The sequence below is a fragment of the Bacillus rossius genome, chromosome 11, assembly GCF_032445375.1.
Source record: "Bacillus rossius redtenbacheri isolate Brsri chromosome 11, Brsri_v3, whole genome shotgun sequence".
Taxonomy (NCBI): Eukaryota; Metazoa; Arthropoda; class Insecta; order Phasmatodea; family Bacillidae; genus Bacillus; species Bacillus rossius.
In genome coordinates this window covers 56304619-56326004 of record NC_086338.1, presented here as the reverse complement: position 1 = coordinate 56326004, position 21386 = coordinate 56304619, and the positions used below count along the sequence as shown (strand labels likewise).

At 39.4% G+C, this 21386-nt stretch overlaps 3 protein-coding genes across 3 annotated transcripts in view; 2 read left to right on the top strand and 1 right to left on the bottom strand.

Annotated features, from left to right (window-relative positions):
• LOC134537066 (AT-rich interactive domain-containing protein 2) overlaps positions 1–5154 on the bottom strand; it is a 152452-nt gene extending 147298 nt beyond the window's left edge. Inside the window, exons 1-2 of the mRNA XM_063377296.1 lie at positions 5045–5154; positions 4834–4927 (exon numbers count right to left, since the gene is read on the bottom strand). Of these exons, the coding sequence (XP_063233366.1) occupies positions 4834–4927; positions 5045–5136 (186 nt within the window). The 5' untranslated portion in view covers positions 5137–5154. The remainder of the gene's footprint in view (positions 1–4833; positions 4928–5044) is intronic.
• A 627-nt stretch (positions 5155–5781) lies between these two features.
• On the top strand, positions 5782–16898 carry LOC134537064 (zinc finger protein 593). Its single transcript, XM_063377293.1, has 3 exons — positions 5782–6003; positions 10981–11081; positions 16653–16898. Exons 1-3 carry the CDS (start codon positions 5782–5784, stop codon positions 16873–16875), a joined length of 546 nt encoding a protein of 181 aa, XP_063233363.1. The 3' UTR covers positions 16876–16898.
• A 48-nt stretch (positions 16899–16946) lies between these two features.
• LOC134537063 (serine--tRNA synthetase-like protein Slimp) lies at positions 16947–19718 on the top strand. Its single transcript, XM_063377292.1, has one exon. The coding sequence runs from the start codon at positions 16947–16949 to the stop codon at positions 18333–18335; it is 1389 nt and encodes a 462-aa protein (XP_063233362.1). The 3' UTR covers positions 18336–19718.
• Positions 19719–21386: the final 1668 nt, after the last annotated feature.

Here is a 21386-nt window from a genome sequence, read left to right as displayed (position 1 = left end):
CAACGCGCTCATGACTAACACTCAAGCCAGAGTGCTTCACTCTCGTGTGCAAGCAAACATGAAGCATATAACCTCGTGAATGTGCAGGGTGAATAGACAAAAGTTTTTTTAGAATCCTTTTTTTATAGCTGTTAATTTTTCTCTTATTTTATACTTAAGTTATTTTTTGTACACTTTGCAAAGCTTCTCACAACAATGATGTATATATTTGAAGTGTTATATATGTGAGTATGAATGCATTTATGTATAAAATATATAGGTATCATAATTTTAATAAAAATATAACCAAACCAGTACCATTTTAGACAGATACAAAGTTGTTTGAAAAAGAAGACTAAGGCTAAAATACATGAGAAAGATTAAATCACACAAATTATGTACTTAGAATGGGGTGGAGATATTCTGTATTGGAAGACAGATGGAAGAATCAAAATTCTATATTGGAAGAATCAAACAGATTCGGCATCTGATAAACCAAGTACCTTAATTATTTTAAAATAATATTCTACATAATTTATGCAACTCACACAGAGGAATGTCACAGATAACTACCATGGCCTGAAATACTCATTTTTGTATGTTAAGACTCTGCCTTACCCCATTTTGAATATTCAATTTTTTTTGCTGATTCCAGACTTAACACATTTTATGGACATAAACCACTGCTGGTTTTCACTGTATGTCATGGAGTAACCACAGGAGTAGACAAGAAAGATTTATACACAAACCCTAAGAAAACAAACCACAATCATCCAAGCAATTCCCCGTGAACAATTTAAAAAAAAAAGTATCACTGCACAGACAAACACAGTTGGCCAACAACGATGAGACTGTTGTGCCACGAACAGAAATAGACAAAACAACAACCTTGGACGAGACAGCGGCAAACAGATAAACCCAATGATTAGAGACCTGCAAAATTCGCGGTTTCGATGGCCTTCAGGATAGACTGCTCATTCCCCTGTACACTCGGGCAAATAACGCAAGTTCATTGGCTGCCGACTTGTAAGTCGTCTCAGCTGGTTTGTCTGTGATTCGATCCTTCTTTGGTTGAGGGTCCAGATGAACAGTAAGCCAATAGCAAAATTATCTAAGAGGTAAATGTGTTTGAATTCTAGCTAATCACCGAATGAATTCGCGAATTTTGCAGGTCTCTACCAATGATGATTCCAAACGGATAATCTGGACAACTCAGCACAGCACAAAAGACCCTAGTGATGAAACTAAACAGATATAGTGATGCACAGGCGAATAAGCACACTTCTAAAACACAACAGTTGCGACGGAATTCTCCATGCTGTCTATTCATAGGCTGTTTTGGGTTTTTCAGTGTGTGCGTGTGCGCGTGTGTGCGTGTGTGCGTGTGTGTGTGTGTGTGTGTGTGTGTGTGTGTGTGTGTGTGTGTGTGTGTGTGCGCGCGCATCTATCTTGCACATCCCTGTGGTCTATATGACATTGTGAAAACCAGGAGTAGCTTATCAATAAAAAAATATTTTAAATCATCTTCCCCAGTGCATGACTCATCTAACAAACACACCTAATTCCAGATCTTTATGAAGAAGCATTTTAAAAATTAAGACTACAAAAGTAAAGACCGGTAGGTACATTATCTAGCTGTGGAAACAAAAAATTAACTGTTAGTGAACCGACCATAAAAAGGCCAAGAAAATATTTAGCAGATAATGCATAGAATATATCTGGAGAAAAAAACTAACAAATAGTAATTTGCAATGCTCATACAGTGAAATGGACTGAAACACTGTTTCCAGAATAATTTTATGACATGAAACACCTGGCAAAGATTCTTAAAGCACTCAAGCACTTGGGCATTACACCTTTATTTTCATTTCTACACCATGTATGTTTACAGCTCAAATCTCATATCTGCTCTACGCACGACGAGAAGACTGCACGCAACTTCATCATTGCCTTGCCCTTAGAGGCGATACCGCACTAAAAGCACCAGCGAGGGTCTCGCTATCATTCTGCCTCACTAATACAGATAGATCCCAATATTTGAGTATTATTTGTGTTGGTGAGGCAGGGTAATAAGTGCGATACTTGCTTGTGTTCCCAGCACAAGACTCCGAACTGGCACGCAGACTTAACGTCATGCATAGGACAACTATGAAATTTAAATCTTAACCATAACACTAGATGGCGGAGAAAAATTAAGACGAATGTGTAATGCAAGTCTCTTGAGCGTTTTCAAAAATCTGTTATGAGCGCTACATGTCCAAAAAATATTCTGGAAACACTCGTTTTAGCCCTTTTCTCGTTCCAAAAAATACAGTTTGAAAACTAAATACTGAAACACAACTACTCATCAGCTTCTGAATATCCTTAAATGCTTTTCGTAAACAGACCCCTCTCAGATATCTTGAGCAGTTTTCAAATTGAGAGGTTTCTTCTAAATTTGTTTACCCAGGTATGTTACATATAGCATAGGCTACTAGGTGTACTCTAATTAGCCTGTGTTATACATAGCATGAGTCGTGTTCAAATGCAACTACAGTCCTGTCACTTGAACAACTGACATTTTAGACCATCTATAGTACTCAAGTGTGGGGGGGGGGGGGGGGGGGACTTATATTTTTAGATTTATTTTAAATGCTTAGTATTTGAGCAATTCAGTTGGTTAACTATCTTCCCTACCTACCTCTTAAAGAAATATTACAATATTTTTAGATGATTTTTATGCTTGTATGATGATTTGGTGCAGCAGATATCTTTCTCATTTTAAAGGTCATATTTGTTTATTTACATATTATGTTTTAATATCAACTAATAAGATAAAAAAATAATTTTGAAAAAAAAAAAATATAATTCCTCACCTTACGACAGCAAGTTGTTATGAAGTTGTCTGAATAAATGTTCACATTTTTTAAGTATTTAGAATGTAGCTAAACTAACTATTATTTGTTTAAACCATAAAACTACTTGTAGTATCAAAACCTGGGGTGTAATTCACAATGACTTGGAAAACATAAGCTGGAAAGAAAAATTATTTTCGATATTTTTTTATTTTTTCGAAAAGGGAATCTCTTCCAGAATAATCTTAAATTATATAATGTTAAAACTGTTTTCTATTTTTTTTGTATGTTTTGTCTTTATTCTTTCAAAATTGCAGGATCAAGATCAAAAAGTAGATGGCCAAGACATTTTATTATCTAGTTCTGGCTATGTAAATATGTAATGTGTTTGGTAAAATTTGTCTGTATGACAAAAAATGTCTAAATATACAAAAAAAAAAAGGCTCTACTATATTCATCAATAAATAAAAATATACAGTGTTTAGAACACTTGTACCAGTGCTCACACTAGCATTGACCATTTACTGCTTGCTTACTCCTCATGCGGAATGCACCAGGTAGTTCTGTACAAATGTGGTGCTCCTGAGCATTAAGGCAAATAACTACATGTGGCTACCTAACCAGCCTTGGACACTATTTAACAATTTTAAATGTAGCCAACATAACCAACAAAACAGCAATATATTTGCTATATTGAAATGCCCTTTTACAGAATGAGAAAAAATGTTGGGAACATTAAAAAAATATGCATTTTCTGATTTTTATTTGTTTTTTCTTTCTTAGATTACAAGTACTGTCCTTGCCTTTCCAAAAGAATTAAAATAAGCATGTTAGGAAAAAAATTGATAAATGCTATTGCATTTTAGTATGTTCAGACTGTGTCAACCTAGCTAAAGATGCTGTCGATAGGTTCATTACATCTATTTAAAAAAACATGTAGGCTGGAACACTCAGCATTTTCAAACACAGACATAAATAGCCTGAGAGTACACATCAAGCATACATCCAAACAAACTCTCAACACACCCAGACATAAGAAACATCACCTACTCATGTGACAAGTAGATGACACCAACAAATCAACATTTTCACTCAAATCCCTCCAATCTACCTCCCACTTTAGCAATCCAAGTGTAAAACAGTGAAAATAAAAATGTAAAATCTCATTTAAGATATATAACAAAATTATATGGAAAATGAATTAGTAATTTACTTTAGGCATTACTTTATAGACATTTAAATGTTAATTGTTTCAAACATTAAAATAATTTGAGTAAACTATCCACCTATCTAATATTCAAAAATTATATTGACGCGTTTTATGTCTAACAAATTAATAAAAGATTTGGAGAGTTTTAAATGAGAAACAACTTACTAAATCAATTATTTTGTGTCAAGAGTCTAACTTTATTTCAATATATCATAACATTGAACAATTTTCTACAGCAAGAAACAAACAATCCATGTGAAAACATTTCAGTTTAACACATGTAATTACAGATGTATAGTTCAAGAGTTTTTGCCTAGTCATACCATATCTAATCAAAATATTAAAATTTTCCTACTCAAATCATGGCTGGCATATCCACATTTTATAAAACAATCCACACTAAACAGTTCCGCTAATCATCTCAAATGTTTCAATAAAGGAACAATTTCCCCGAAAATTCGATCTGCGTTATGAAATTAATATGACGAATTATTCCTTGGCAATATACAGTACAGCTGCAGCCATTATGGCGGACACCAGCTCTGCCCGAAACACTGAACATTCGGCATTACTTTGTACAGGTGCCAACCGCGCCCCGAAATTAGAAGCAAACTGTCAAAACAGTAAAAATACTACAAGCTAGGAGCGCTTGCATTGGCCGCCCGTGTGACCTCAGACATATCAGCCGTTCCTTAGCGGGCTATGAGCACGCTAATCAATACGCATCTTGGGATACAAGACACCGGACATAAACAACGCTAAGCATAACGTAAATAACTAAGCAAGCAGAAAAAAAAATTATAATCCTACCTTTACCCATCCTCCGTGTGCTGTGACGAGGACGTAAAGTAGATACAAGTCTATTTCATGGCCGTTTATCTTGGGAATTTTACGAAATGGAGTCCTATAAAACAAACGGAACATCAACTGATGCTAGACATTCGCTCGTAACACTTCATCAAGGTTTAATTCTAACTCATGTTTAAGGTACTAAACAATAATCGAAGTTGTGGAAACTTACCCGCGAGTTTCGTGGAACTGCTGTAGATCACGTAAAAAGCATTCACGTTCTCGTTGGTATGTGGCTGGGTCCTTGTTTAAAATTTTAGCCATTTTCACATGAATTATCCGTTGTTTACTACACGGCACGTGTGCCACCGATGCATTTGTCCATCGGGTGGTGCTAGACGCGCGACGCGGTCGAAGGGGACTATAGATTCGCCACAGAAAGATAGCAGTTGGGGGCCGAACCAACCTAGGGTATTGTTCAGCTCCCGCACAACTAGGCTGGCTCAGTCGCCAACTCCCTGTGCTCGCAGCCTATACGTAGCGACCCGCCTCTGCCTGTACAAATGCGCAGATGGCTCGTCGCGAACCTCAATTCGGCGTCGAAACTCTTAATCATAATCTCGAACGCACCATTACAGTTCATCTCTGCCTTTGAAACACAAAAATGAAGCCAAACAAACTCACCGAACACATCACACACACGAATTTTACTAGTCTACTTTCTCACCACGAAAACTGTCACTGTACGGCAAGATGGCGACCATAGTCACACAGTTCTAAATCATTCGAGTTTTAAAACCAATAAGTCTTCAGTTCACAATATCAAACAACAAGGTAAAATCTAATAATGTGGCCTCACATATAAAATACCACAATAGCTAACGAGTAACTCAATAACGCGAATACAACATTTTATAGTACATTTTTCAGCCCATGTAAACGTGGAGGTGGTACGTTTAGTTGAGAGTAATGACACAGATGTCAGCAGCTACCATAAACGAAACTTATGAAAAAGTTCCAGTCGAAAAATTTCAAAATGGTTACATCGCTCTACGCGTTCACGTCTATTTTGCTGTTGCGCTTGGAAGAGACCACGTGTTCATGACTTACAAGAGGAAAAAATACCACCTCAACGATAAACATCTTAAAAAACGTTGGAGGACTAAGAGAAGAAAGAAAGATCTGGATGAGGTAATAATTAAAACGAATAACTTGCCTCATTTTAATGGACCGAATTATTAGGTTAAACCTTCAGGCAACTTACCATAATATTTTATTAAAATACAGAAGTTTAGTAATTAATGATTTGCCTACAAAACAATCAGTATTTCATAGATGTGTTTAAACATGAAAGATGGCGGGCAAGTAATGTGATGTGGAATTGAGCTCTGCGGAAATGGTGGAATTATAGGAGTACAAAGGAGTTGAGAAGGGAGTATACTAAGATAGCAGCGTAACATTATATATTTTGTATCAATGTAGATAAGAATTAAGGGTTTTAGTGTTTAATCTTTTGCATAAGGAGGTAGTAGTGTTGTGTTGATTTGCGGTCGCCACGTGGCCGTTTAATTAGAGTAGAAATAAGATCTAAGGTGTAGGATTATCTGTTGGTTATTACAGTAGGATTATATATTATTTAAGTTATTTGGGTAATAGGTTAGTGTAGAATAGTGAATTGTGACAAAATGGGTAGGGTGAAATGTAAGTCGAAGCTTAAATGTGTGGGTTGTAAAAAGGTGTGGAAAGATGGAGAGAGTGGTGTACGGTGTGACAAATGCGAAGGCTGGGTCCATACGGAGTGTGCAGGACTAGAGGAGGGGGAGCTGGGTAGTCTGGGGCAGGAGTGGATGTGTAAGGATTGTGACAAGGATAACAAGGGTTCAGGAAGTGTAGTGGCAATGGCAGGAAGCAGTGGTAGCCAGGAGCTGGTAGGTGGGGTGTCAGGAACTCAGAGGGAAGGAGGGAATGTAGATGTGGGTAAGGACTGGGCACTCAATTTCATTGGTGATATTCTGGGAGGAAAGATTGTTGAGGGTCTGAGTGGGACAAGGAGGGAAGTCGATTTGAAAGAAGGATTAGGTGAGGTGTTGTACAGGAAGGAGATGGAAATAAAACATAGATTAGAGAGGGTAGAGGAAGAAGTAAAAAGGGAGGATGGGTTGAGAAGTGTGTTAGTAAGGGTCGAAAGGCTGGAGTGCGAGCTGAAGAGGACAAAGGAGGAAGTTGAGAAGGAAAGGCAGATGAGAAAGGAGGCTGATGTGGAGGTAGATAGGCTGCGCAGGAGGGTGGAGGAGCTGGAAGGGAGGGAGAAAGTAAGGACTCAAGCTGTTAAGGCCACATATGCAGAGGCATGTACTGGGGAAGTTCAGGAAACAGGTGTCAGGTTGCAGAATGAAGGGGTAGCAAGGAGGGTGCGGGAGGAGGCCGGCAGTAAGGCTGTGGGTACAAGCAACGTAGATGTGAACAGGCATGAAGAGGGCAGGGATACGAAAAGGGGTACAATAGTTAGACAGGAGCCCGAAGTGATTTTCCTGGGCAGCTCTATTGTGAAGGGGGTAGAATTGCAGGGGGTGGGGAAAGGAAGTATATATAAAGCTGCGTTTGGAGGTGCAAAGATTAGGAACTTGGGGGAGAGGGTAGGCTGCATGAAAGGAAGCAGTAAAGTTAAGGTGGTGGTTGTTCATGTAGGGGGAAATGATGTGGCTGGTAGAGTGGTGGGGAGGGAAGTAGAGGAGGATATGAGGGGGCTAGTGGGCAAGGTGAAGGAGAAGTTCCCTGTAGCCAGAGTTGTGGTCAGTGGGGTACTAGTAAGGAGGGGTATAAACTATGTCAAGGCTGCGGCGGTCAGCGAGGTGTATGAGAGGGTGTGTAGGGACTTGGGAGCCATGTTGGTAGATAGCAGGAAATGGGTGGGGCAGGACTGTGTGGGCAGGGATCAGGTTCACCTAACAGAGAGGGGAAAATGGATGCTAGGGGACCTGCTAGGAAGGGAGACTTCTGGCCATTTGGAAAGGGCAAGGTTTGAGCAGCAGGGAAGAAGATAGCAACTAGATAGTGAGGAAGGTGGAGAGAAGGGGGGTGATTGTGAATATAGAGCCGATAGCAATGCTAGGGAGGAGGTGACAGCTAAAGTCAACAAAACTCAGATTGGTTGGACGGGGAGCGAGGAAGGAGGAAAGAGGGGGGTGGAGTTGGATAGGGCTGCAAGAGTGCTGGAAATCGGGGTTCTAAGGGGAAGGGGCACTCGTATCAGGGCGGAAGGGACAGAGGCGCAAAGGGGAAAATGCCAATATGTAAAAGTCGCAGTTATAAACTGTAGAAGTATATATAAGAAGGTGGAGGAGTTCTGGGGCAGGGTGGAAGCCTATGGGGCGGATATCATTGTAGCGGTGGAGACATGGTTGGACGAGGAAATTAGAGATGGGGAACTGAAGAGAGCACACTTTGAAATATTTAGAAGGGACAGGAACAGGAATGGAGGAGGGGTAATGGTGTGCATGCGAGAGGGACTCTGTGGTAGGGTTGTATGGGTTGGGGGGAGAGCGGAGTTATTGGAGATGCAGTTCCAGGTAGGAGAGAAAAATGTACGGCTGATTGCGGTGTACCGGCCACCAGGGCAAGGGGATGAAGCCATACGGGAGGTGCAGGACAGGTTGGACATGCTAGGGGAAGGCAAGTGGGTGATAGTGGCGGGGGATCTGAACATGCCAGGGGTGGCATGGGAAAAGGGGCCGGAGGGGATGGGGTCAAGGGAACAGAGATGGGCATCTCAACTGGCAAACAGAGGACTGGAGCAGGTGGTGACTGAAAGCACCAGAAAAGGTGCCAGGAGAGGAGAGCAGGATGACGGGAACCTGTTGGATGTGGTACTTGTGAGACCAATGGAGGCGGTCAGGGGAAGTGTGGTAATGGAGGGCATCAGTGATCACAGGATCCCAGTAGTGGAGTTAGACGTGGGCTGGAGGGAGAAAAGGGTAAGGAGGGGAAACGTGGTAAACTGTTGGGGTAAGGCTGATAGAGTGGGGGCAGAGGCATTCCTGAAGGGGGAATACAGTAGATGGGTAGATATAGAGGACCTCGAAGGTAGATGGGCTGCCTTAAGAAATATTCTGCTGCAGATGGCTACACGTTTTGTACCTCAGAGGAGGGTAGGCCAAGGAGGTGACCCTCCCTACTATGGAAGGGAGTTGAAAGTGTTGAAAAGGAAATGTAGGAGGCTGCATGCGAGGGCAAGGAAGCTTGGGGGAGAGGAGATAGAGGCGGAAATGAAGGCGCTTGGGAAGGAACTAGGGAGGAAATCGCGGGAAGCAAGGGATGCTTACATGGAACAGCTGATGGGGGAAGGGGGGACGGTAAATGGGGCGGAGCTCTACAGATACATAAGAAGAGTGAAGGGTGAGGAGGGAATAGGGGTTCTCAGAGGAGGAGGGGGGCAGGAATATACAGAGGACAGGGAAAAGGCAGACTTACTGCAGGAGCAATATCTGGCAGTATTTACAAAGGGGGAGGCATGGGAGGGTAAAGAGGACGACAGTTTAATGGGCAGGAAGGCCTTTGAGCTGCGACTGACAGATGTAATTAAGGTGATCAGGAGGTTGAAAGGGAGAAAGGCAGCTGGGCCAGATGGTATAGGGAATAGTCATTTGAAGTTGGGTGATAGGGAGATTGGGAAGTACCTGTTGGAGGTTTTCAAGCAGTCTCTGGAGGAGGGGAAACTACCAATGGAATGGAAGGAGGCAGTGGTAGTTCCCATCTACAAGGGGGGAAATGATAAGGCGGAGCCAGGAAGTTACAGGCCGGTCAGTTTGACGTCCTGTGTAGGAAAAGTGATGGAGAGGTTGGTAGGAAGGTACGTAAAGGGGGAAATGGAAGATCTGGGGTGGGTGGATAACAGGCAGCATGGATTCAGGATGGGGTTCTCATGCGAGACCCAGATGGCTGGGCTGTTGGAAGACCTGGTGGAAGCGGTGGACGGGGGGAAGCAGATAGATGCAATCTTTATAGATTTTGAAAAGGCGTTTGATAAGGTCCCCCATAGGAGGTTAATGGAAAAGGTTGAGTTGCTGGTGAGGGATGGAAGGGTGGTAAACTGGGTGGGTGATTTCCTGAGGAATAGAAGACAAAGAGTGAGAGTGGGTGAGGAAAGCTCCGAGGAGGGGGAAGTGACGTCGGGGGTGCCACAGGGGAGTGTGCTGGGGCCTCTGTTGTTCACAATTATGATAAACGATCTGGGGGAGGGCATGAAAGCCAGATGGAGGCTATTTGCAGATGACTGTGTAGTGTATGAGGTTGTGGGGGAAGGGGGATGTTTAACAGAGGACTTGATAAGGTTGGAGCAATGGACGGAGAAAAATGGAATGTCCTTGAATGTTGGTAAGACAAAAGTTGTCAGATTTACAAAGAGGAGGAAAGTCACACGAAATGTATATTACTGGAAGGGGCAGGAGATAAGAGAGGCAGCAGGATATAAGTACCTGGGGGTGACACTGAAAAATGACCTAGGATGGGCGGAGCACATAGAGGGGGTGGTCAGGAGGGGAAGGCAGGCGCTGGGGTTGCTTGGTAGGACCCTGCAGGGAGCTGGGAGGAGGACAAAGGAGAAGGCATACTCCACATTGGTCAGGCCAATGTTGGAGTATGCGGCGGCGGTCTGGGACCCCTACCTGGTGACTGAGGTGAAGGAGCTGGAAGGGGTGCAGCGCAGAGCGGCTAGGTGGGTGATGGGAATGTGGAGAAGGAGGGAGGGGCAGGATGGGAAACTGCATAGCCCAACGGAAATGATTAAGGAGTTGGGGTGGGAAACGTTACAGAGGAGAAGAAGAGTGGAAAGGTTGGTCAGGATGTTCAAGGTGCTGAAGGGGGAAGGGGGATGGGGGCAATTGGGAAGCAAAGTACATAGAGGGGAGTACAGAGGACGAAGAGACCACAGATGTAAGCTCCAGAGGGTGTGGAGGCGGACAGAGAGAGGGCGGAACACCTTCCTGGTGAGGACGGGGAGGGAGTGGAATGGGCTGGGGGAGGAAATGGTGGAGGTCAGGGATGGGAGGGAGCTGAGGAGAAAGCTGATGGAGGGGGGGGGGGAGAGGGGAGTGAGTGGGAGTTCTTGCCACCGGGTGAAAGCCCAATTGCAGGTTAAGTAATAATAACATGACCTTTTTTTTCTTACAGATCGATGAGGATTTGAAAGAAGAAAATGCTGAAAAATTGTTAAAGCAAGAAGTCGATTTTGATAAGCCAGGAAGTGCACAATTTTACTGTCTGCACTGTGCGTAAGTATCCATTATTGAACTCAAAATTGAATCGAGCCATTATTGTATTTAAAATATATAAATTTTAGAGTATATCGAAGCTCAGGATTGGCCAGATCAATTTAATATCATAGAACAGGCAAGAATTTAATAACTCACAAATAAAACAATGAATAAAATATACAATAAGAAAATATCAGCATCCTTTCCTTCCATAAAAGTTCACTTGTATTGTTTAAAATAAGTACATTGTTTGATAATTAATTTAGGTTAGTTCCACAAAATTTGTGATCTAGCTGACCTGCAACCTTTCCTAGAGTAAGTAAATTATTAGGAAACAATTGCTAAAGGCAGTGAAACAATCACATTAAGAAATAGCTTCATGAATTAGGGCATGTATATCTATATCTAAATTAAAACTTGCTAAAACAACATAATAATTTGCATAGAAATTCATGCCATGTACAAAAAGTGTGAGGAGGTGGTAAAAAATTGTGTTTTATTATGCAACAGACTATGTTGATCTAGGCAAAGTGTAAAATAACATAGGAAAATGTAAGTATAGAGCATACACTTTTATAAGGTAATTATTAAGGGTTCCTTTAAATACTTTTTATCACGTCCAGGCATGTTTTCGAATCATTCTTTCGGAGGGCATATTAGTTCAAGTATTTTACAGTCTTAAATTAAGTTTGGTACAGTAAAATTAGCATACAATCGTTAGATTGTGTAGGTAAGGTACATTAAAAATATGATGCACTTAGTGGTTTTTTTATATAGGAAAGCTACAGTGTAAATACTCAACACCGTTTCTGAGAGAATGATTTGAAAACATGTAAGAAAGCAAAGAAAAATTTAGTTTGTGTCCTTATGTACACATGCATACACACTTAGCTTGATAAAAAAAACTCATTTTAATCTTGCATGCAAATAATAAATAGAAAAATAAATAAAAAAAGTAGTGTGTTGTTTACAATATCGTAAGTAAACTTTAAATTCAATCAGATTTTAAAAATTAAACAAATACCCAGTATTCAATATTATATAATGTGTATAAAATTATATATTTAATATAGTAAAATAATTGAGATGGATATAAATCTTAATGAGAAACAATAAATATGCTGAACATAACCTCACTTACGTAAATACACTTGAGAAAAATTTTATGAAAACAATTTCTATCACAAATATTCTTAATAATTAATTTTGTTTTAACTATATGGACTCTTTTTCAATGTCATTCTCTTAAATAATAAGATTTAAAAGCAAATATATAATTTTTATTTGTATGTAGCTTTATTTTGTGTGTAGTTTTTTTTGTCCAGTGAAAATTTCTACCCTAATTTTCCATTTCTAGTGAATAGTGAACTATATTAATTTGGAATGGAAAAGCAATTAGGGTAGAAAACAGTCTTAGTTGTTGCCGTAATGTACCGACATAAAAAATGCCTGTCGTTTTGAGAACCAGTCTCTTCTACACTTCATTTCTAAGGATCTCTGGAGAACAGGAGCAAGTTGCAGTGAGTATCTAGGAAACAATACAGCGTGAACGACGAGATCGGGGACATCTCGTTGGAAACAGTCTCGGCCGAGGGCTAAGTTGGGGGAGGGGGGTGTAGGAAGGAGCCATAGCCCTTCTAAACAAACTCATCAACCAGCTTAAAATAATTAATATATGGCTCAGCTCATGACCACTGAATATTAAAAAACTACAGAGGAAGTAGCTTTCTGTGTGATGCGAACACGTATTAGGACGCAGTTATAAGCAGTAGTACGTAGTGTAAGGATCTACCGTTCATAAAAATCACAATTTATGTAAACATTTTATCTTCTGATAGCACTTGAAAGTCTTCAGATAGCAAAAAATATGTAATAAAGCATCATCTTTTGAAAACTTTTCTGGACAGAAACACCGGACCAGACGCTTTTCTGTGGACGGGGAGGGGGACATTTCATACTACTCCCCTCAGATTCCTAAAAACAGGTCTATCATAAATGTATTCTTGTTATAATCCTGGCGACACCCATGGTCCCTGCTACGCTGTTGAAGCCCAACATTGTGACGACCGCATCAGTGCACAGTCTACCTGTGATTAGAAGTTATTTATAAAAAATGTTATGAATTCATTTTGCATATTTTATATCTTACCTTTAAACTAAAAATGTGTATTTTTACTGCCTTACTTTAAAATTATAAAGTAAATGTAATTATTCATCAAATCAAATGTTCTGACTTCAAATTTCAGAAATTTCCATACATAATTCTGAAGAATTGAACTAACCAACAAAATTATTTTTGTACCGGGACTATCCAGCATATTTCTACCTCTTGGCGGTGAAGTAAAAGGGTTCTTAAACAACTTCTTTTTTTTTTTTTTTTTTTTCTATTGCACGAAAGGCTACGAATCATGAGCCCCCTCTGTTGCTGTGTGTCGAATCTCCATTGGTAGCAGATCTCGGCAGAGACTCTTGTTCCTCGGATGAATAGCTCTACTTGCTCAGCATGTCGCTAATATCTCTACAAGTATTGCCTCCTCTTCTTTCCCAGACCGCCTCGGGGTGGTACGATGGGACGTGGCGTTATTACCGCAGCTCTGCAGGAATCACAGGTCACCGTTCATGCTGGTCTCTCTCTGTTTTGATGACTTTACAGTAGAACGAGTGGAACCGCGTTCCACTCGCCAATCCACGGGCTGCTCGCTCTGCCAGCTGTCGCTGGACCTCCGGTTGCGCTGCAGTTTCACCGAGGATGTGAAGTTCCGCTTTCTCAACAAGTCGTGCACTCTTCCTCCCTCACCTGGTTACGAACTCGTCCATCCTGAAGTGACGATCTGCGCTGTCATTGTAGAGGTGGCAGCTGTTTCCTGCCAGGCCCAGCTCCTTCGCTACATACCGAACCGATTGCCAATGTTTTCTTTCCAGAATATTTAAAGGGTCACTGTTCCCAAGGCCAAAAAATTACGTTGCGGGCTCCCGAAACTAGATTCACAAGGTCCCAGTTCTATTCATGTTTTTTTTCCAAAGTTTTCACAATATTCACTCACTGACTGGCAGCTAGGACACGCAGTCTAGTGAAACGTACCGGTCGTATGCCCCATTAAAGCGTTTTCGATGTGTCAAACTCCATGAGGATTCTGCTGACCAATACAGGCGGGTGGGAATTCAGATGGCATTTTACACTCATCTGATTCAGACATAGGCTGGTGTATCTCAGGAAACGTAATTTTATAGACACTCAAATAGAAATCAAATTATATTTATGATTTCTTAAACTATGCCAGTTAAAGCACTATTTTGTGTGGGACAAGACTTGCTTTGGTTAAAGAGTCACCTGAGTAGCAAAGCTTTCAACATGCAGCTATTTTTAAAATGAATAAATACATAATATAAATGTTTTATAGTTCCTTTCTACTAAACATTTTCACCCAAAAAAAAAATAATTATTTTTCTGCTGATGATATTTTTGTAAAGTTTTTAGGACTAGGCTTAGTTATTTTAATCTACTTCTAATTAATACATTTTAATATGAGTAATTATATAGTTTAATTGCTTGCAAAAGTATCAGGACTTTTCCCAACTTTTTAATCCTGTAAATGTGGAATTTTGAGATTCTTTTTAAAGTTGTATTTTTAGGTAAGTACTAATGTTGCTTAATTATCCTACAAAAGTGGATTTTTTTCTATTTCTATTGATTTCTAAGAAATATCACACAAACTATGAATACCAAAGAAATTTTAGGGTTAAAATGATTAAAAATTAAAATATTTTAAAATGGAAAATGTTTGAAATGTGTTTAATATTTTAACATATCTTAAAAAGTAAACAATTAAAAAGAAAACAAAGCAGATATGTGTTCTCATTACCTGCTTGCTTGCACTCTGAGAATGAAAAGGGCACAGATTTGATGGAATGGTTGTGTGTGTGTTAATAAAGTCATTCAAAAGTAAAAACATTCATGAAATTTTTCCTGCAAACATAATTATTATAGTAGGATCATTCTCCTCAATGTGTACTTTATCCATGTGAAGAATGTTTTTGTTATTTCCTATTAATATTTTAAAGTATATCTAATGGTAAATTACTCAGAAAAAAAAATTGTTTGATTTATGTAGTCATACTAGACAAATTTTTCTTCTTCTACGAAGACTGAGTGATTATCAAGTGAATGCACCGTCTATTAAGGTTTAGTCTGACTTGAACCAACAAACCTCAGCTACAGGTTCATAACCTAAGTAATACTGGAGAACGTATACATGTGTTATGACCTGCAGTGTTCCAATGTCTTTCAAGTTGGGGTTGAACAACTTATTTAAAGAAAAAGTATTTGGAATGGAACACTAAGGATTGGGATAATATTCAATCAAAATCCTACAACCACCACTTTTTTTAATAAGATTTCATTGAAAAGTTTGGGGGTAACATGTCACAAACATTTATGGGATAATTATTTCAGTAATTACGCTGTAAGTATAATTTTAAACACAATGGTTATGGCTATTTACTAGTGTTAGTAGCAACGAGCAACAAATATAACCTTTTCCATTATTATTTATTATTGAATTATGATTAATTTATTTGTAGTACGTTTGTAACCAGTCTGCTTAACGAATCTTTGAATACAAATTTCTTAGATTAAATTTTTTTCATTTGTTACCATTAACATTAAGTTAATTTGATTGAAGAATTTTGAATGTAAAAATACTTTTGTACTGATTGTTTTTATTCACCTTGTTTGATGGCATACTTGCAAGAAATTACTTGTTGTACCAACACTCGATTTAAAGTGCTCATTTTAGTTTGGTAACATCTAGATTTCTTTAATATTGTTTAAGCTATAGTAGTAATTATAATAAATATTTGTACTATTTAAAGTTAACATTTTTGAATTCCTGCATTGACGTAGTGACTTTATACATGTTTAATTGCTGCCATTGCAAATTTATAATATTTAAAAAAATTACCAAGCACTTATTTAAACAGAAACTTTTTTGTAAGATGTTAAGTGTGCAGACTGCTTGTCCCATTGTGCTGTTGGTGAAAACATCTCGCAGACAGTGTTATTTATTCCCCTAAACATTTTTATTTGGGTAAGTATTTATGGAATCTGCAGGGATTTGTACAGAGGTTTCAGTTTTGTAAGATGCAAAATTATGCCATGAGGTTCATGTCAGTGTTACTTTTGACACTTGGTGGATGTCTATTATGAGAATGGTTTTTGACGTGATAACGTCTTATAAATCGATGAACGCCGGCTGCACGCACAAAAAATTGTCACGTTCCGCCTGAGTCGAGCATGCAAATACCGGCCAACCACCGTGCAAGAAAATCTTCTATAATATCAAACAGGTTAAGGCGGGCTTTTTAACTAATTGTTCATGATTATATTTAAACAAATTATTTAAATTAAATTTGCAAAAACTGTAAAAAATATTTGAAAATTAAAAAGTATGCAATTTTTCATCAATTTTTTCTTATGGCATCATCATGTGAAATTATTGTCCGTAAACCGACTTTACAGGCACCTTTTTTTTTTTTTAAAGAATGTTTCAACAAATGCTAATCAGTGAAACTTAACCTGTGTTGTTCCAGGAGGTACTTCATAGACAACCAAGCCTTGACCGACCACTTCCGCACGAAGGTGCACAAGCGACGTCTGAAGGCCTTGGAACTGGAGCCCTACACCGTCGAGGAGTCCGAGAGAGCGGCAGGAAAGGGTAGTTTCCAGCTCCCCAAGAAACGCAAGATTGAAACGCAGGCCGAACAGCCGGTTTCCAAGGAGAGTGTTCATGATGATGGAGATGTAGATATGTAGAGATTAAATACACTTTTCTTTCAGGACAGTGAAATTATTTTTGTTCTGTGACACTGTGGTTGGTTTTGAAAATGTTCAAAAAATTCTCTAGGTGTTTGGTACTTGCCAAATTAAATTTTGCATGTTTACCTCGCGGGTTTGAAACATCTGCCTTGTTTGTTCCCGGGGACAGAGCTCAAGAAACGTATTCGGTGCTGGTGCCGTACCTCGATTTGGATACCAGGTTTCAAAATAAAGGAAAACTAGAAGAAAATGTTAAACTCCGCGGGATTAAACTCCACGTTCAGTCGTTGAAAAAATTGTGGGAACTTTATAGACTTACCGAAACTAATAAAAAAGTCTTGGAGGGAAGGCGTGTGGAGATAGCCCAAAAAATCAAAGAATTGCACCGAGGTGGCTCCAAAGAAAATGAAGCAGAAATCAGCAAGTACATGCTTGAAGGAAAGCTGGTGAAGGAAGATCTGAAGGTGCTGATGAGAGGTCTGTGGGGGTTGGAAAAGCAGGCGGTAATCAGGGCTCTGGCTCTTCCTAACGACCTAGATGACGACACGCCCTCTCGTGGTGAAAAACCTGTGCATGTGTTTGGCAAGAAACCAAATGTTGGCCCTGGGAACAAGTCCAGTGTTGAGTTGGGAAAGTTGTCACACCTGGTAGACTATCACGAAGCTTCCTGCTACTTCCTGAGCGACGAGGCTGCAGTGTTTGAGTTGGAAGTCCAGCATTACTTCGCTGAAGAGCTTCGGAACATAGGCTTTGTTCAGTTTGGCAATGCTGATTTCGCTTGGAGTGTTGTCGTAGAAGGCTGTGGGAAAAATCACAGAGATCCGGATTCTGTATTCATCTTGCAGGACGACGATCCGGCCCAAACCAGTCTGGATCGCCGGCTGCATTTGGTGGGAGGGGCGTCCTTGGCTTCATTTTGCGCTTTCCACGCCAAACACTTAGTAGATCATCGTTCATTCCCCTTGAAATATTTTGCTTCGGGCAGGAAGTATGAGCCAAGTGGACGTAATTCAGGCGAAAACGATCTCGGTGGCCTTTTCGATTCGTGGCAGGCATCGGCAGTGGAATTGTTCATAGCTACGAGTGATGACTCTGCAGCCAAGCGTGAGTTCAGGGTGGTCTCGGAAGCTATCATCAGACTGTACGAGCGGCTCGGTCATCACTTCAGAGTAGTCTACCTCCCGCCGGACCTGCTGCACGGTTGGGAAAGCCTCCGTGCAAGCTTCCAGATGTACTTGCCCAGCAAAGAGACGTACGTCGAGGTCGGGAACATCTCCTTGAGCGGCAGCTACGTCAGCAAGCGTCTCCTGATGTGTTACTCCGAGAACAAGCGAGAGCGGCAGTTCCTGAGCCTATTGTCGGGCACCGTGTTGTCTGTCCCCAGGCTGCTGGCGTGCGTTTTGGAAAACAGTACGCACCTCCCACAGATACCCGTTAGTTCAAAGATAACAATGTAAAAACTTACAGAATTTGTTTGTATGGCATTGTTAGGTAATTTATTAATGTTGACGGTTTGTGATATTTGAGTAAAAAAAAATTTTTAGAAGTGGATCTAATTTTTATTTTCTTTTTATTAATATATGCATGGCATGCATCTTCAAGTATTCCTGCATACATGGAAAATCTGGAAATGGTTGGGAAACTTAACAGTTATCTTCGAAACCTGGTGAACTTGATAAAAATTAAAAACCACTCTGTATTTTAATTATAAAATTTTAATATTAATCCTAACCTGATTTTTTATTAATATTAATTACCTGTATTCATATACAAACAACTTTGTATTACTTTTAAGCACAATCAAGCATAGCTTATCTTTTACCTGATCACAATATAGTGTTTCAAAGTTTGGTCAAACATTTACCTATATTAGTTTTCATTTTTAGACTGGCAGAGTTGGTTACATAATGGTGATAGAAATAATAAAATGAAAACTAAGAAAATGTGTTCTAGTCAATTCTACTCTTATGTTTGTTGAAATGCATTTTGAAAATTTAGATTTATTTAAACTGGTAGTACAGTTTATACATTTTAAGTGGGACAGGGAAATCGGGGAAAACTAAGTGAAATCTACTGAAGTAAGAGTATCGTTACCCTGAAGTTTGTAATAAAATACATCCCGTGTCCACAAGTATTGAAATATATTATTTGGATCCTCACTAAAATACCAAGCTTTTATTTTAAATATTCATGTGTGCAACATAATATTAAACTCCTAAAACCCAAACATTACACAGACTCTGCTTCAGCCAAGTACATGCTGATGAGACGTCATCCTGTCGGTGATGAAGGTATGTCAATGTGGTAATAGGCACTTTTGGGCTAGTTGCAGCCAACTGAAACTGACTGGTTGTGTGTGCTACTGAGAGGTATCCTGGCTCAGTGCTTTGTCAGCGCTGTCAGTTCTCAGCAGTGCCTCCTGATGTTTGATTCAATCGAGGGGTTCACCCGCTAGGAGCCTTTTTGCACATAAGAGGTCTAGGAATGAAGGAACGATATTGGCACTCCCTAACCTAGACATGCACACTGTGACGTGGTGCATACGTGTTGCGTTGCGTAAAACGAAGGGACGTTAAGCCCTGTCCCACAATTGTGCGAAATTGCATTTTCATTTCACTATCAATTTGCTAGTTCCACCGTGCACAGAAATCTAACGAAATAGTAACCAGTGAGATTGTTTGAAAATTTCGTAACCTACACAATTGTATCATAGTTACCTGCTTGTATAAAGATTAAGTTGATTTGTAATCATAGTAATGCAGTACAAAATGAGATGTCATTTAAAGTGTGATGGCCAAGGAAAATTATTTAAGCTATTAAAAATTCATATATTACTTTTACATGTCATTTATTTAATTGAAAAAAGTTGAGGTACGACATCATAGCATGGTTGGGATTTAGATATGTAGTAAAAATAACATGCAAGGTAATGATGAAGACTGCCTACATATGTTCTTGAACATGAAAGAATTGTTAATGTGTTTAAAACATAAAAATATTTATCTGGTTTTTGCTGTATGGCAAAAAGTTTGGTTGCTATTTTTATTTTATGTCATGTTTTTGACGATGAGATTCTGCTTTTAAATAATTTTGATTAATTTTTTCAAACAAATACATCATTATATACTAAAGATTAAAAAGTTGAGGCTGTAGAATTTTGTTTTTGCTGAAATACTATTAAAAATAAATTTATTTCCATAATGATGATAAAGATGGAATAATGCAATACTTATATATGCGTATATAATTACTGGAGATGACTTTTACTGTGATATGCAAATTACCGAACTAATATTTGTGCTAAAAATAAAATTGTTTTAGGTACAGTAATTTTTACTGTCAAAACTACAAGAAACAAAATGAGCATTAAATAAGAATGGTTATTGTAGTCATTTGTGTTTATTAGGAGTTGCAGATTTAGAGGGGAGGTACAGGGGCATTTGTTCCCCCTCCCCCCCCTTTCCCCCAGAAGGGTAAAATATGCACTGGTTAGTACGACTTACAAAGTAATGAAAAGGTCCAGACTAGTGATGTCGTTCCTGATCGATTAATTGAAAACAAATATTTAAGCAAACTAAATCATGTGATTCATTCGTGATGTAAAGAATCGGTTCTTTGAGAGTCGATTCCTTGAAAGCTGAACACGAATCAGAAGAACGAAAAGGCGAAAGAACAAGAAGAGAGCCAGCCACGCGGCCAGTAGGATCCGTTCCTTGGATTCGTTCCTTGGAACACAGCCTTCAATCCCCTGGTCAAGTGATCAATCGGGTGATTTTATTTTAGTGAGTGTTCGTGGTGAGCCGTAATTGTTTGCTTTGGCTTCAGTGTGTAGCTTCCAACACGTTAAGTGTGGGTGATTTTGAAGAGGGCCCATCGAGACAGGAGAAAAGGAAAAGACGTAATACTGCAGCTCTGGGACTGGCTTTTACTGTACACAATGACTGGCACAAGGAAGTATCCATATTTTGTTAGTCGAATATGGTTGCAGAATTGACCAATATAAAACTTCATGCATGTGGGAAAAAACAAACATGTTTGAATGGAGTCCACGCGCATAAAAAGCGAAACGTCTTGCTTATTATATTTGTTTGTATAGGAAACATAATTCTCTTTGGCTGAGGTCGTAGATCAAAATATATATATATATGCAAATATGCTAGTGCTAAATTATGCAAGTGTGCAAGCATGCAAGTTTCCGAGTACGTTACATCATTTCTACCCCTCTCCTGCCATCTGCTCTACCGATTCCCCCACCACATATCTAAATTATCCCCTCAGGGGATAGGCAAGTTTCGTAATGCTTTAAAATTGTAGCCCCCTCAGGAAAGAACTTTCACTTATAAACATTTCTTTAACTTCAAGTGATAGTGTACTTTTTTTTTTTTTTTTTACACAGTTTATTACCATATTACACCATTATTCTCTTCAACAAATGTTTTTAGGGCAGAGTAGAGTTTGTAAATCAAACAAAGAATTTGCATTTCAGCATCCTCACAGAAGAAGCAATT